This window comes from Thalassophryne amazonica, chromosome 17 (genome assembly GCF_902500255.1).
Source record: "Thalassophryne amazonica chromosome 17, fThaAma1.1, whole genome shotgun sequence".
NCBI classification, from domain to species: Eukaryota; Metazoa; Chordata; class Actinopteri; order Batrachoidiformes; family Batrachoididae; genus Thalassophryne; species Thalassophryne amazonica.
This window is the reverse complement of record NC_047119.1, coordinates 28,577,932-28,593,204: the sequence shown is the minus strand read 5'-3', so window position 1 is coordinate 28,593,204 and position 15,273 is coordinate 28,577,932. Positions and strand designations below refer to the sequence as shown.

General features: G+C 40.8%; 2 protein-coding genes across 3 annotated transcripts in view; one reads left to right on the top strand and one right to left on the bottom strand.

The window, feature by feature from the left end:
• LOC117529038 (nipped-B-like protein B) overlaps positions 1-4,496 on the bottom strand; it is a 48,315-nt gene extending 43,819 nt beyond the window's left edge. The window contains exons 1-2 of the mRNA XM_034191731.1: positions 4,358-4,496; positions 260-408 (exon numbers count right to left, since the gene is read on the bottom strand). Coding sequence (XP_034047622.1) covers positions 260-323 — 64 coding nt within the window. The 5' untranslated portion in view covers positions 324-408; positions 4,358-4,496. The remainder of the gene's footprint in view (positions 1-259; positions 409-4,357) is intronic.
• mlana (melan-A) lies at positions 4,385-11,101 on the top strand. 2 transcript variants are annotated; one of them, XM_034191730.1, is made up of 6 exons: positions 4,385-4,513; positions 6,986-7,251; positions 9,336-9,428; positions 9,685-9,781; positions 10,022-10,129; positions 10,980-11,101. In XM_034191730.1, exons 3-6 carry the CDS (start codon positions 9,340-9,342, stop codon positions 11,043-11,045), a joined length of 360 nt encoding a protein of 119 aa, XP_034047621.1. In that variant the 5' UTR covers positions 4,385-4,513; positions 6,986-7,251; positions 9,336-9,339; the 3' UTR covers positions 11,046-11,101. The 2 variants fall into 2 exon arrangements, with proteins under 2 accessions (XP_034047621.1, XP_034047620.1); XM_034191729.1 differs by lacking the exon at positions 6,986-7,251.
• Positions 11,102-15,273: the final 4,172 nt, after the last annotated feature.

Genomic DNA, 15,273 nt, shown 5'->3' with positions numbered 1-15,273 from the left:
GTTTTTCATTTTTCTTTCATCAAAATTGGTTTGGCATCTTTGAACGGTCAGTCATTCAGCTGCGGAAACATAAGACGCTTCATCTCCGTTTGAAACCAGCTTGACAATTATAGAGTTACTTTTTACTACAACTACACAGCAAGTCCATTTCAGAGCCATTTCTTGGCAGTTGAGCATTTTTAAGCTTTGGCACTTCGTGACACAAATTATTTTCGTATAGACGCTTGTAAAAGCATTAGTGTGGTGCTGTTCCACTTACAGTCTGTCAAGCTCGCAATTCCAGCAAGAGAAGTGATGGGAACATGAGGCATATCACCATTCATGCTGAAGATGGGGTCAGGAGATCGTGTCGATGCACAGGTTGCTCAATGTCACCGAGCGCTTCCTACTCCTCACATCTCCAAAACACTGCAGATGGAGAGAAGAGAGAGAAAGAGAGAAAAAAAAAAAACTGTGACCGTGTGCAACAATTAATGTTTGTTTAGCTTCAAATGGTGGCAGCTTTATTTAATTTTAAAAATTAACAACTGTTTTCCATATACAGTAACTATATTTTACCAACTTAGGGAGACTCAGATGAGGCATACTACTTGCACTGTGAGGGAGTGCCAGCTATGGCACTGCAGTCATGTGGCAAGTTTCTCTGAGAACACTTCAGAGTGCCGGCCCCTCAGTGCTGAGAACTCCAGGAACTGGAAAAGGCCAAGTAAACGACCATGTATCAGCTACTTTTGGGAGGTGGGAAATAGGGATGTACTGGTTGTCTGTCTTGTTAGTTGCCAATCAGACTGTAAGGTACTTCTCTTATGTGATGAATGTGTTGACATGTCCCATCAGCGCATGCTTCTAGACTTGACCTGTCACAGAGGTTGTGATTTTTGCTTTTGTTGAAATTATTATTAGTTTTAGTAGAATACGAGGTCTGTTAGAAAAGTATCCGACCTTTTTATTTTTTTCAAAAACCTGATGGATTTGAATCATGTGTGCCTGCATGAGCAAACCTTGAACCTTCATGAGCATGCGTGATTTTTTTCACGCCTGTCGGTTGCGTCATTTGCTTGTAAGCAGCCTTTGTGTGAGGATGGGTGGAGTCTCTCGTCGTTTTTTCTTTGCAAGGAAATGGCGGAACAACTGGAGCAGCGCGACTGCATCAAATTTTGCCAGAAACTGGGCGACAGCCAGGTGGAAACCATTCGGATTATTCAGACGGCTTTCGGTGATGATCCTCTGGGCATCACACAGATTAAGGAGCGGCACAACCGGTTTAAAGACATCCGCACAATGGTGGAGAGCGAGCCACGCTCCGGGTGGCCATCAACATGCTGAAACGACCAGATCATTTCCAAAGTGAATGCTTTGGTGATGTGGGACCGTCGTGTGACTATCCAAGAAATTGCGGAAGAGGTGGACATCAGCACTTTTTTGGCACATTCCACTGTGACAGAAGATTTTGCCATGAAAAGAGTTGCAGCGAAATTCATCGGCACAAAGCTGATGATGGAGCAAAAGCGCCTTTGTGTTGAAGCCTCACAGGACATGCTGGGACACGCCCAGCTCTTCCACCATTCGGAAGATTCAGACGGCTTTCGGTGGCTTTTCAGTCGTGTGACTATCCAAGAAATTGTGGACGAGGTGAGCATGTCACACCATGTCCTGTGAGACTTCAACACGGTGGCGCTTTTGCTCTGCCATCAGCTTTGTGCCGATGAATTTCGCTGCAACTCTTTTCATGGCAAAATCTTCTGTCACAGTGGAATGTGCCGAAAAAGTGCTGATGTCCACCTCTTCCACAATTTCTCGGATAGTCACACGACGGTCCCACATCATCACAGCATTCACTTTGGAAAAGATCCGGTCATTTCAGCATGTTGATGGCCGACCAGAGGGCGGCGTGCTCTCCATCGTTGTGCGGTCGTCTTTAAACCGGTTGTACCATGCCCATAGGATCGTCACCGAAAGCCGTCTGAATAATCCGAAAGGTTTCCACCTGGCTGTCGCCCAGTTTCTGGCAAAATTTGATGCAGTTGCGCTGCTCCAGTCGTTCCGCCATTTCCTAGCAAAGAAAAAAACAACGAGAAACTCCACCCATCCTCACACAAAGGCTGCTTACAGCAAATAAAGCAACCGACAGGCGTGAAAAAAAATCACATATGCGCACGAAGGTTCAAGGTTGGCTCATGCAAGCACACGTGATTCAAATCCATCAGGTTTTTGAAAAAAATAAAAAGGTCGGATACTTTTCTAACAGACCTCGTAACTCACATTCTACCATTCAGCATTCAAGCTACATAAAACCTGGTGGAATGCTTAATATCAATAGGAAGAACCTATTAAATTTAGCTTTTGAGCAGAAACTAAATGTGCATTACAGATTTTTTTTCTTTTTGACACTTCATTTCACAATAACATTTCAGCCAATCACCAGAAAATTTGAAGAAATGATCAACTTAATCAAACAAGTCAAATGTGATCCGGATACAGACGTTGTCTGTCTGTTGTCTGTATATATCTGCCAATATATACAAAGAAACTGGTGCAGCGGTGTTGGCTGAGCGGTTAAGTGCATGTGTTTCCAATACGTAAGATTCCTGGTTCAAAGCCACCCTTGCCAACTCTGTGAAAAGGAGTTGCATCAGGAAGGGCATCTATTGTAAACATATACCAAATCAACATGCAGATCTACCTTGGTTCAGCTGTGGCACACCTGTGTGAAATAAGGGAGAAGCCGAAGGGACTTCCTTTCCTATATACAGGGAAAAATAGTTTCATGTTTTATAATTGAAACATGAACTTTATTATAAATAACTTCAATGTAACCAACTAATGCACATCATGGTGCCTTCACTTGGATTGGAAGTTGCTGTGTTGCATTGCTTAGCATGTGCATTAACTAGGATTCTTGTCTATTCTGGCCCTGCATAGGTGGCAGCATAGCAACCATTGGTCTCTTGTCGCTGTAAAATGCTCACTCTGACTGAAAATGAATGGCAGCTGGTTGCTATGCCTCTGTCTCTTGTAGCCAATGTTACCAAGGGGTGATGGGCATCGGGGTCACCACAGCAAATCCAAGGTGGATCTGCATGTTGAATTGGCACAGGTTTTACGCCAGATGCCCTTCCTGGCGCAACTCCACATTACAGGGAGAAATGTGGCAGGGGTGGAATCTGAACCCGGAGCCTTCTGAACTGAAACCAAGCGCATTAACCACTTGGCCACCACCCCTGCCATGCTTGATAGTATTGTAAAAAAAATGTTGGCGCGCCCTTTGCTGGATAAGCTACATAATGACACAAATTCCATGTTTTTCTGTACTGTTTATTTAGTAACTTAAAACGTATGTCTTCAAAAATAACGCAGATACCGAGGTTGGTGAAAGGCTCATATCAGCCGATATTATCGCCCCACTGATATATCAGTCAGACTCTACTCTGGAGTAAAGAGAATATGCCAAAAGGGAACTCGTCTGACAATTTTGTGCATTCACCACTGCATAGGAATATTTTTAATTACAAGTAATGACAAAGCACAGAATACAATGTGCACATATTCCAAATTTTACACACATCTGGACTGCTTTGCAGTACATTATTTGGGCTGGGGTGTCATTAATGAAGTGGCTGTATTGCAAGAAACAGTCCTCAACTTTGTTAATCCTAATGTAAAATGTCAATATTATGGGACAGTGGCGAAGGAAGCAGTGCTGCCTCAGAGTGCTCTTTTAGTCGCTTGTGAACCCTACTAGGTTAAAATGAAATTCTGATTAAAAAAAAACATCTCTGTATCACATTCATCTGCAGTATAAGTGTATGTCTTTCCGAGCATACAACAGTATCATTAGCTCATTTAAACCGCTCTTTTGTTTTGTGTTTTTTTAGCGAAGTTAGCCGTATTTTGGTGTGGCTAAACCTTGCTAACTGGACGCGCAGCGTAGCGTCTGTGAAAAGTAACCAAAAGCAACTCAGGGTTAGCCGGTTAGCAACAACTGGATGTGGTAGCGATGCTAGCTGGCTAGCTGTAAGTTGCCTCAGCTAGCATCATTCGGAGTGCAACGAACCCGGTTAGCCGCGGGTCGCTCATTCTAACCCGCTTCCTTTGTCATACAGGTCGAACGCGGGTTCACATTTTTCACCTCACGTTTGCTGTGGCCTCCGCCGAAGCATCTCTAGCCGACAAAGTGGACCTCGGACTTGCCTAAGGAAGCGTAACCCCGACTAGACGCCAGGGAGGCGGGGGCACAAAGCAAACAAGACCCCGTCACAAATAGCCCCACTTTGCCGATAAACGTTTCCCCTTGACCGGCCGAAACAGTGGTTGAGGGAAAAACTGCGGTTGCTATTGTTGAATCTGGGTTATTTACCTCAGGATGTGATGAGAAAAGAAGTAGCTGTAGAGGAGGAGGAGGAGCAGGATGGCAGCTGGAGCAGGAGAAGAGCTCCCTCTCCCTCCCACGGCTCAAACAGCTCCTCGGCTATCTCGATACGACGCCAGAAATCGATGTGGAGAAGGACTGAAGGTTTGTCTTCTTTCTCAGGATGATCATACCTGCTAGCAGGAAGGGGAAGAACGTCACTTCGAACCGACTCTATTTGCTCCCTGACAGACGGCGGGGGTTTGGCTGGCGGCTCCCGGTTGATTTTCGTGAACACAATCAAAGGGGAGCAAAGAAAAGGGGCATCAGAGAGACAACCCCCCCTTAATCTGTCTCAAAATGAGGACCAGGAGGAAAAACAAAACATAACATTGAAAGGTGTGAACGTTAAATGTTTGTAATTACTTCTTAATTTTAATAGTATAACAGGTTTTAAAAATTTGTTAAACAGTTTGGTTGTAAAATAACAGCCTATTTTTCTATGTTGCCATATTTTCAAGGAGAAACAAGCAACTGAAACCACTGAAAATGTTCCACACAGTATTGTCTCTCTGGAGCTTGAAAAAAGGGCGTCTGGACTTCTTTAAGTTTCTTGAAGACATTTCACCTTTCAACCGAAAGGCTTCTTCGGTTCTAAAAACCAAAAAGTGGAGAGTCCCAGGTATATAACCCCAGTGGGGGATTGTTCTTTGGGGGTGGTATGTGACTGGTGGTTTTCCTTTAAGGGTCCACCTTTTGGTTTTTAGAACTGAAGAAGCCTTTCATATGTGAGGTGAAACATCTTCAACAAACTCCAGAGACGACTAGAACCTGGATGGCTGAGAACCTACACAGACATATCCACACTCATTCATTTTCTCTACGGGCTTACTAAGGGTTAAGAGGGTGCTGAAGTCTATCTAAGCAGTCATAGGGTGAAAGGCAAGGCACACCCTGGGCAGAACGCCGGTCCACTGCAGGGACACATATAGACAGAAAAACACATTCACACTTATGTTCTATTAATTTTTCAATTTATTTTCATTTATATAGCACCAAATCACAACAGAGTTGCCTCAAGGTGCTTCACACAAGTAAGTCTAACCTTACTAACCCCCAGAGCAGCAGTGGTAAGGAAAAACTCCCTCTGAGGAAGAAACCTTAAGCAGACCAGACTCAAAGGGTTGACCCTCTGCTTGGGCCATGCTACCGACATCAATTACTGAACAATTCACAAAACTAATATACAGGAAATATAGGAATATACAGGAAATTCTTCCCACATCCAAAGACTATTAGTCTTGGCTTCTTCTTAGTCTTTGGATGTGGGAAGAAGCCACGCAAACACGGGAGAATATGTGAACTCGATACAGAAGAGGTCAGGTGGGAAGCAAACCCACAACCTTCTTACTGTGAGGCACAATGCTAACCACCAAGCCCGCCCTATGCAAATTGGAAATATGCCCATGTTAATCCAGGATCAGATTGGAATTCTGCTAATTCGGACCTTGACCTTTGCCAGAATTAATTCTTTAAGAGCAATTTTGGGGTCAACCTCCTTTGACATAAAAAGTTTGCTAAACATCAGCAAAAGGACCTGGAAGGAGACAGGCAGACAAGAGTTTGCCCCCAGTGATTGACATTATTCTGAATCTGTGCTAATTCCTTATTTTATGTTGGTGAACAGGTATTTGCCTTTGTTATGTGTTTGGGAGTCTCTGAGATCTGGTTTAAAGTTTAAACATGAGTCAAGTTTCACTTCCATCATGCATGTGCAAGTTTCAGATACAGGGGGGCTCCCCCTATCTGTGAGAGCCAGTAACATATAGACTAAACCACACCCACTGTAACGCCCACATTGTGTGAGTGTTTTGCAAGGGATGTGTGTGGTCTTCCACAAGATAGACTCCGTATGTGAAGACCCAGGCCTGATTTTCAACGTGACTTTCAATAAACTCAAAATGAGGAAGATATCGATGTGGTTCTTGAAAAGGGGGCAGTATATTACAGAAAGAATCAGGAGAAATTACAATATGTGGGCCAAGTTTGTCAGACATCGGTGTGAAAATCAAAAAATAAAAACTTTGACCCCTGTGACCTTGATCTTTGCCAAAATAAACACTTTTATCATCCACATATCAAATTTGGAGGAAATCAACCAAAGGACCTGGGAGGAGTAGAACAGAGAGACAAATGTTTCTCCAATTAGTATGATACTGCAATTTAATGCTGTGATAATCAGAAATAATCTCTTCAAGGTCCTTCAAATCCATTAGAGTTTTTTTTTATATCAAATGGTAAATAGACTGCATTTCTGTAGCGCTTTTATGCTTCACACATGCACAAACGTCAGGCCATGCAAGACAGTCAGATGCACACACCATCTCTTTTTATCATAAATGATTATCACATCATTTCAAGACATACAGTATCTGTCACCCACTGATAAATCATTCTCATATTTCTGTTGAACTCCGTAAAGGTGCAAAGTAACTTATACTGACCTCATGATACTTTTATATCTGATTCCACTGTGATATCTCATTGCAGTGTGCTGTTTTGTTAAATTCTGTTTGTGGCGTTCATTTTGATTTCCCACTCATGTTTATTCCATTATGTTGTGCTTGTATTGTCCAGACACATTTTGAAATGATAAACCAGCAGCTGACTGCTGTAGTTTCACGAGGGGAAAAGAATGTTGCAGTCAGAGCCACAGGGTTTCACAGTGATTAGTCTGCTTCAATGGCTTTAACTATGAACCTCTAACCCGTGACCATCATGAGGGTTTTCCGTCCCTCATTACTCTCCAGTACAGGCGAAATATTTGATCAGTGAAACAACACAAAGCTTTGAAGACACAGACGTCTTAAAAGAGGCTATCCGCAACTTAACAATCCAATTAGGTAAGGTGGTTTTTAAAATTTTATTTACCAGCAGAGGGTGGTCTAGATTCATTGTCACATTTTTAATTCTGTCCAAAGAGCTAATTTTACTTAACATCTTTGCAACTTAACTATATCACCTGTGATTATTGTGTCAGAAAATGCCACCAGAAAAAGAGAAAAGGTATGTATTTGTATGGCTACATTTCAGTGTAACAGCGCAAGAGAGAATATTGTGCAGTGTTGTAAGAGAGGGAGAATGGAAAAAAAAATTATATTTGTAGTTATAAAACTGGGAAAAAATGGTCACACATTGCATATTTATATACAGATAGGTGTGTGTTGTCATTTCGGCTGCTCCTGTTTTGTTCGGGGTCGCCACAGGAGATACAGCCAGATCCGCATTGGTATTTGGCACAAGTTTTATGCCGGATGCCCTTCCTGATGCAACTCCAGTTTTACCTGGAGAAACACACACAGAGCCGCTGGTGTTCCGAAGAGGGCTCCCATTCAAGTACTAACCAGATGCTGCACAGGTTAACTTCTGAGATCTGATCGGATCAGGCATACACAGATCATAACAATTTTTCAATATCTTTTTAAATATTTTGCAAAGTAGCTACTGTACAGCAGGGTGATTAGACTTCCCCGATTTTCGGAGACAGTCCCCATTTACGTTGGCTGGCCTTGGCTGGAGGTGTCTCATAGTACACAGGGGGCGGTGGTTGCATGCTATAGCAGTTTCATGTCACTCTTCTTCTTCTACTAACTCACTTGCCTAGTTTTAGAGAAAAATACTTTGTAAAACTGAACCAGACTAGCAAGTGTCAAGTGGAATCACAATTATTGCCACAAATATATTTTCAAGCCAGGAGCTATTCTCTGGTTAGCATTGAGGCGTGGAGTTATAAAACATAGGAGCGCCCCCGGTGACCCTTAAATGAAATAAGCAGGTATACAGTGCATCCCGAAAATATTCGCAGCACTTCACTTTTTCCACATTTTGCTATGTTACAGCTTTATTCCAAAATGGAGCTGTTGTTGTCCTTTCAGCTCTCGTTTTGTTCGGGGTCACCACAGCTGATACAGCCAGATCTGCATTTGTCATTTGGCACAAGTTTTATGCCGGATGCCTTTCCTGTTGCAACTCCCGTTTTACCTGGAGAAACACACACAGCCTCTGGTGTTCCAAAAAGGTCCCCCGTCCAAGCACTGACCAGGTCCTGCAATGCTAGCTTCTGAGATCTGACGGGATCAGGCATACACAGAGCAGACCAGCTGCTATTCTGAAGTAAATTCATTTTTTTTTCTCTCAAAATTCTACTCACAACACCCCATAATGACAACATAAAAAAAGGATTTTTTTTTTTTTGGCAAATTTATTACAAAATAAAAAAACTAAGAAATCACATGTACATAAGTCTTCACACCCTTTGTTCAATACTATGGTGTATTGTGTGTAGAATTTTGAAAAAAAAGTTATTTCATCCATTTTGGAATAAGGCTGTAACAACAAAATGCGGAAAAAGTGAAGCACTGTGAATACTTTCTGGATGGACTGTAGAAAAAAAATGAATAAATATGCAACTTGCTTAGCAGGCCTTCTTGACTGACACTGTTTATGAAGTGCGTAGTACCCAATTTTATCAGTTGGTCTACACCAAAGTTATTTCACAGATTAAAAACAATGGATAAGCCCAAATTCTTTCTTTTGAAAAGTCATAAATGAGTCCAGCTGGAGGGCCACAGGCCAAAAATAAAAGTTACAGTACAATTAAATGTATTATATTTGATGTAAAATTAACATTCAAAATGTAAAATGTAAAAATAATAAACACATGTTTTAATCTGCTTAAGAACAATTTATGAATTTGTAGAAAGCTTATCAATGTCCATGGTGGCCCTAAACAAAGGGGAAGCAGGCAAAGTGTAGTCTGCGGGCCACAGCTTGGGTCACACCTCTCTAGAGTCCAGTATTATAATTCATAACTACCTAAAAAAAAGTTTACGTAAAGAAAGTGTTGATTTGAAATGTTTTATATAAAAATATAAATATAGTAGTGTGTCGATATCAAGATGTTTTAAAGTGTTTTCTGTTCTTCCAGCTTGATGCTGTGTAATCGCACAGACGGGATGCCTCGCGGCGACTTCAACATTTATTTTTCCAGTAGCCGGCGAGGATATGTCAGAGCTGATCAGTATGTGTGTTAAATCAAGCACGCATGCCGACAGTTTTGCACAATTGAAATAATTCATATGTAAAGGGTACATACACAGCACAATTCTGCAACTACTGACAGAAAATCTTTTTCTCTACATGCAACTGTTTCTATTACTTTTTCATTTACAACACATAGGTTCACACAAATGTATAGTGAATGTGATTATGCATAATGCATTTTGGATTTTGTGACATTTGCTGCTCAGTTATTCTCTGTCGTATTGTGCTCACAGGGCGGTGGGCATTGCTCTGCTGGTCATCGTCCTGGCAGTTCTCCTCATCCTTTGCTGCTGGTATTTTAAAAAGCGAAGTGGCTACAAAATCATCAGGGTCAGGCCATTATTCCCCCCTTTACGGATGCTTCGAAGTTCACATTTTAGATTTTATGATATACAGCATGAAGAATTATGTCCACAAATATTTGTTTTGATCTTTGACCCCTGTTAAAGTGTTCCATTGACTAGATGAATTGAATAGAATGTAAAGAATGACAGTTCCACACTTATCCTTCACTTTTTAGTGATAAAATTTGCCATTAACACATGCATCTTTCTGTCACAATATCTGCAGAGTCTCAGGTCAGGATCTGCAGGCTTTGCGGGAGGCCACTACACAGAGGAAGGACCCTCAGACAATAACAAGATGGCTCTCACTGACTTTGGCAGCTTCCGCTCCTTGGTAAGGAGACAAGCACCATCATGCAGAAGAACTGTCTCATGTTGAGGGAAATGTTTATATTATTGTTAAATAGTGAAACCCTTTATTTATGTGTCCATCACAGGGCCACATATAGATATTCACACTCTCACCCACACCTCCACTCAATTTAGAGTCAAAAACTCACCTAACCTGTGGAAGCTGGAGCACCCAGAGAGAACCCACGCAAACATGGGGAGAACATGTAAACCCCACACAGGAAGGACCATAATGCCAAGACAGCTGGAATGTTTCACAGTGCTTTATGAAGGAATGGTGACAGGAATTAATTCTCAAATAGTCATGCTGTTTAGTTCTTCAACAAACAGGTGACAGTGAACACACCTACTTTGATATAAATGAAAATGAAACAAACCCTCTGTCATTCAAGAGCAGACCAGGGTTAGTGTGTGGCTCTGTGGCGCAATGGATAGTGCATTGGACTTCTAGTAAAGCATAGAAGAAGTGATTCAAAGGTTATGGGTTTGAGTCCCACCAGAGTCATGTTTTTGTCATAAGAACTTCTACTGGCAATCAGATTATTACATTGTTGGGGATTTTGTAACATTACACCTGTGTACTTTTAGTAATTAGTGTAAACCAGTCAGAAGTCCAACCAAAGGGCTGAAATCAGTCTGTCAAAGTCTTTTGGAGTAAAACACTGACTCAAACTATTCCAGTCTGGGTTTGATTTTAATAATGTAAGTCGCTGCCAACAATTTGATTACTAAATATGTATGTGACGCATGTAAATTGCAGAATGTTTTTCTAAATCTATGGCTACATTAATGGGAAAATACCAGTGTTTAATTCATTTGTCCCACTTCTCCAGGTTCCTAATGCTCCTGCCTATGAAAAGATTTCTTCAGAGCCACTGCCTCCTCCTTATTCCCCATAAAGGATGTCTGTAGAAGACAAGCACACTTCTGCAGAATGAAGAGAACCCCCCCCCCCGCCAAAAAAAAAAAACCTAAATTACATCTGTTGCCTGATGAGTGGTAATTTAACCTTACTGTCAGTGTGGCTCCAACACCTTGTAAGGCTGTATATGGATAATAAAACACACATACCATCCACTTTGTAAAACTATCCTCAATTACTCTTACAGTTTGTACAATGTATGTTACTTTAAGAAATAAATCTTTCACATACAACCGGTCTATATTGGACAGTTGTACTGTTTGTTTCCATGGAGTACTGTCCATGTTTCCAATGAATATGCAACTAGTAAAATATACAGTCTATTTTAAATGGTAAATGGTAAATGGACTGCATTTATATAGCGCTTTTCCATCTGAATCAGACGCTCAAAGCACTTTACAATTATGCCTCACATTCACCCCGATGTCAGGGTGCTGCCATACAAGGCGCTCACTACACACCGGGAGCAATAGGGGATTAAAGACCTTGCCCAAGGGCCCTTAGTGATTTTCCAGTCAGGTGGGGATTTGAACCCATGATCTTCTGGACTCAAGCCCAACACCTTAGCCACTAGACCATCACCTCCCCTTTTAAATATCTATCCATCCACCTATCCATTTTCTAAACCCACTTATCCTAATTAAGGGTCACAGGGTGCAGCCTTTGCCAGCAGTCACTGAGCGACAGGCAGGGCACACCATGGACAGGCCACCACATTCCCACCTACAGTCAATTTAGAGTCACAAGGTCACAACACCTCTACGTCTTTGGAAGTGGGAAGAAGCCAGAGCACCTGGAGGGAATGCAAGCAAACTGCTCAAAGAAAGAACTGTAATAGTGGGGCGGCACAGCAAACCAACTGTTCATTTTGTGATAAAAGCATGGAATTTGGCACACATTCTAAATTAACTAAGGTTTCCTTTCAGATATGGAGCCATCCTGGAGCTGACCTCTAATGAGCTACAGGGGTTAATAAAGAATTACACAGGGGTCAAAATTAAAAAATGCTCCAGTCATGTTGAAGACTATACCACATTATTTGTCTGATCATAACGATTCCAAAAAAAGGTATCGTTTGGACTATCTATAGCTGAACTCCATGGAGTTATGGGGTTAAAAACAGCAAAAATGGTGACAAAGGTCAGTTTCAGTTTGTACAGGGGCCAAAAGTTAAAGTTGATCCAATTTTGGTTAAAAAATGATGCAAATTATTGCTTGAGTTAATAGCATTTTAAAAATGAAGTTTGCCCCATCTGCCATGCTTATCATGTTACGGGGTAACATATATCATACATCATAGAATCCAGTGGACGTCGACCTTGTTTGACCTTTACTTTGGAGACCAAGCATTCAACACAGTCAAAATTATTCCATTTATTAATCCTTTTATTTAAACTAATAATTTGCATAACTTTTTTTTACCAAAATTGGAGCAACCTTTAACTTTTTTTTTTAATATATAATTTTTATTTTCAAATGCAGGTCACAGACTCAATCAAATCTAAAACAAGTGACAACCAGAAGTCAAAACCATAACTCACAGACTTATAGAGATGTCACGAGTTACAAATCCAACTGAACTAGAATCTAGAAATAAAATATAAACTCCATTAAATTAAGCTGCTGAAAGTACAGAGTTCACTTATTTACAGTAACTATTATTGCTGTAGCCACTCACTCTGTAGTAAATCAGTATGATATTGTGTTTAAGAACGCAAAATTTACTCCATTCTGGAAGGGGGTGTCTGCTGCTGGCGGACGGGCCCAGATGAACAAGTTTGGAGGCAACCACAACAAACTTATCTATTCACAGGGAGACTTCTTGAGTTCGTAGTCCCTCAAAGTAAGCAAGCAAAGGTCTCGCCAGTGTGTATAAAACTTTTCTGATGAGCCTCTAAGTAAGAATTTGATCTTCTCCAGCTTTAAAAGACCCATGATGTCATGTAACCAAACTTAAACTAAAGGAGGTTGAGAACATTTCCAGCGCAAGAGAATTCGCTTACGTGCAATGAGAGAGGTAAATGCTATAACGTTATTTTGAATAATCGTGGTACAGCGGTTGTCTGGAGATTTACCAAAAATTGCAATATGTGGGGTTGGAATTAGGTTCACGTGTAATAACCCTGAAATGATTTCAAAAAACTTCCGCCAGAAATCAGACAGCTTGGGGCACGCCCAAAACGTGTGAGGTTGCATGGAGTCTGTTGACATCTATTACACTTATTAAATTTGTCTGGAAAAAGTTTAGAAAGTTTTTCTTTACTGTAGACGGTGGATTACTTTGAACTGAATTAAGGAGAGCTTGGCACGACTGGATGAAGAGTTAACTGCCCACAGAGCTCTCTCCCAGAAGTCCTCAGAGAAAACAAGCTGGAGTTCTGATTCCCAACTCATCTTAATCCTAAGTAAATTGGTGTCTTCAGTTAATGAAAACAGGTGGTAAAGGTAAGTAATGTGGCCCTTTTTTTTATAGATTTAGCCTTGCGAGCCAGGTCTAACTCACTGGGTGTTGGTGCATGAGGGAATGACACGATGTGCGTTTTTGCGAAGTCTCAAAGTAACGAAAAAAGTCTGACTTAGATAAATTAAATATGGAGGTTAATTGGTTAAAACTTGCAAATACACCATCAATGTACAAGTCTCCCAAATTACGAAGCCAGAGCAACCTTTAACTTTTGACCTCTGTACAAACTGAAACTGACCTTTATCGCCATTTTTACCCATAACTCCAGAACATTCAGTCATAGATAGTCCAAACAATACCTTTTTGGAATCATTATGATCAGACAGATAATGTGGTATAGTTTTCAACATGATTGGAACATTTTAAAATTTTGACCCCTGTAACCCATTAGAGGTCAGCTCCAGCATGGCTCCATATCTGAAAATAAACAGTTAATTTAGAATATGTGTGCTAAATGGGGGCCAGTCATTGACTTTCTTACATAGAGCATAAACCTATGCCTGGATTTGTTTTTGATTTGTAATTGTATGTAATCTTTGTGTGATGCCCAGTTTCAATGTAAATGTTACAGTCTTTTGAAATGACAAGTATATATATATATATATATGTGTGTGTGTGTGTGTGTGTCACCTATGAATTTTTGTGTATGTCACCACAGTTCACAGAAAATATTTTTAATCTAACATGAACAGATTTAAAATAATCTTTTCTGAATCTACTCCAAAGAGCAAACAAGCCTGAAACTTTTTACAGCGCTTTAAGAAGAAACATTCATGCTATTAATGCCTTCAACAAATAGGTGGCAGTGAAACACACAACTACTTTGACAAAAATGAAAATGAAACAAACCATGACAAAATGTGTTATTCAAGAGCAGACCAGGGTTGGTGCATATTGTGTGTGGCTCTGTGGCGCAATGGATAGCGCATTGGACTTCTAGTGAAACACAGGAGAAGTGATTCAAAGGTTGTGGCTTTGAGTCCCACCAGTCATTTTTTTGTTGTCATGAACTTGTATTGCATATCAAACATACAACACTGTCAGAGATTTTCTGACACTACACTTGAGGGCACAGAGTGTAAACCAGTCAGCAGTCCAACCAAAATCAGTCTGTCAAAGTGTTCAGTTGTAAAACACTAACTTGTAATCTATCCCACTCTGAGGTTGATGTCAAAAATTCAAGCAGTCCTGAAAAATTTGGGTTTGAATTGCAAAACATTTTTATACATCTAAGGCTACATTAATGGGGAAAATGATAGTGTTTAATATCTGAATGCATTTCTCTCACTGCTCCAGGCTCTCAATGCTTCTGCCTATGTTAAGGTTTTTTTTTGGGAGCCACTGCCTCATTCTCCATAAAGGATGTGTGTAGAAGACAAGCACACCTCTACAGAACGAAGAGAAAAATCAAACAAATAACCCCCTGCCAAACATCAGCTGCTGCCCGACGACTTGCAATTTAAGTTTACTGTCAATATGGCTACAATGTATTGAAAGGAGGATAATAAAACACACATACCATGCACTTTGTAAAACTATTTTCACCTGCAGTATTAACAACATATGTTACTTTACTCCCCGGGCGCCTAATGGCGACTTCTGCTCCTACTGGCAATTAGGAGGGGTTAAATGCAGTAGACACATTTCATTGTGCAGGGAACATGTTCTTCTGTGCATATGACAATAAAATTCCTTTGAATCCTTTAAGAAATACAACCCCAATTTCAAAGACGTTGGGACG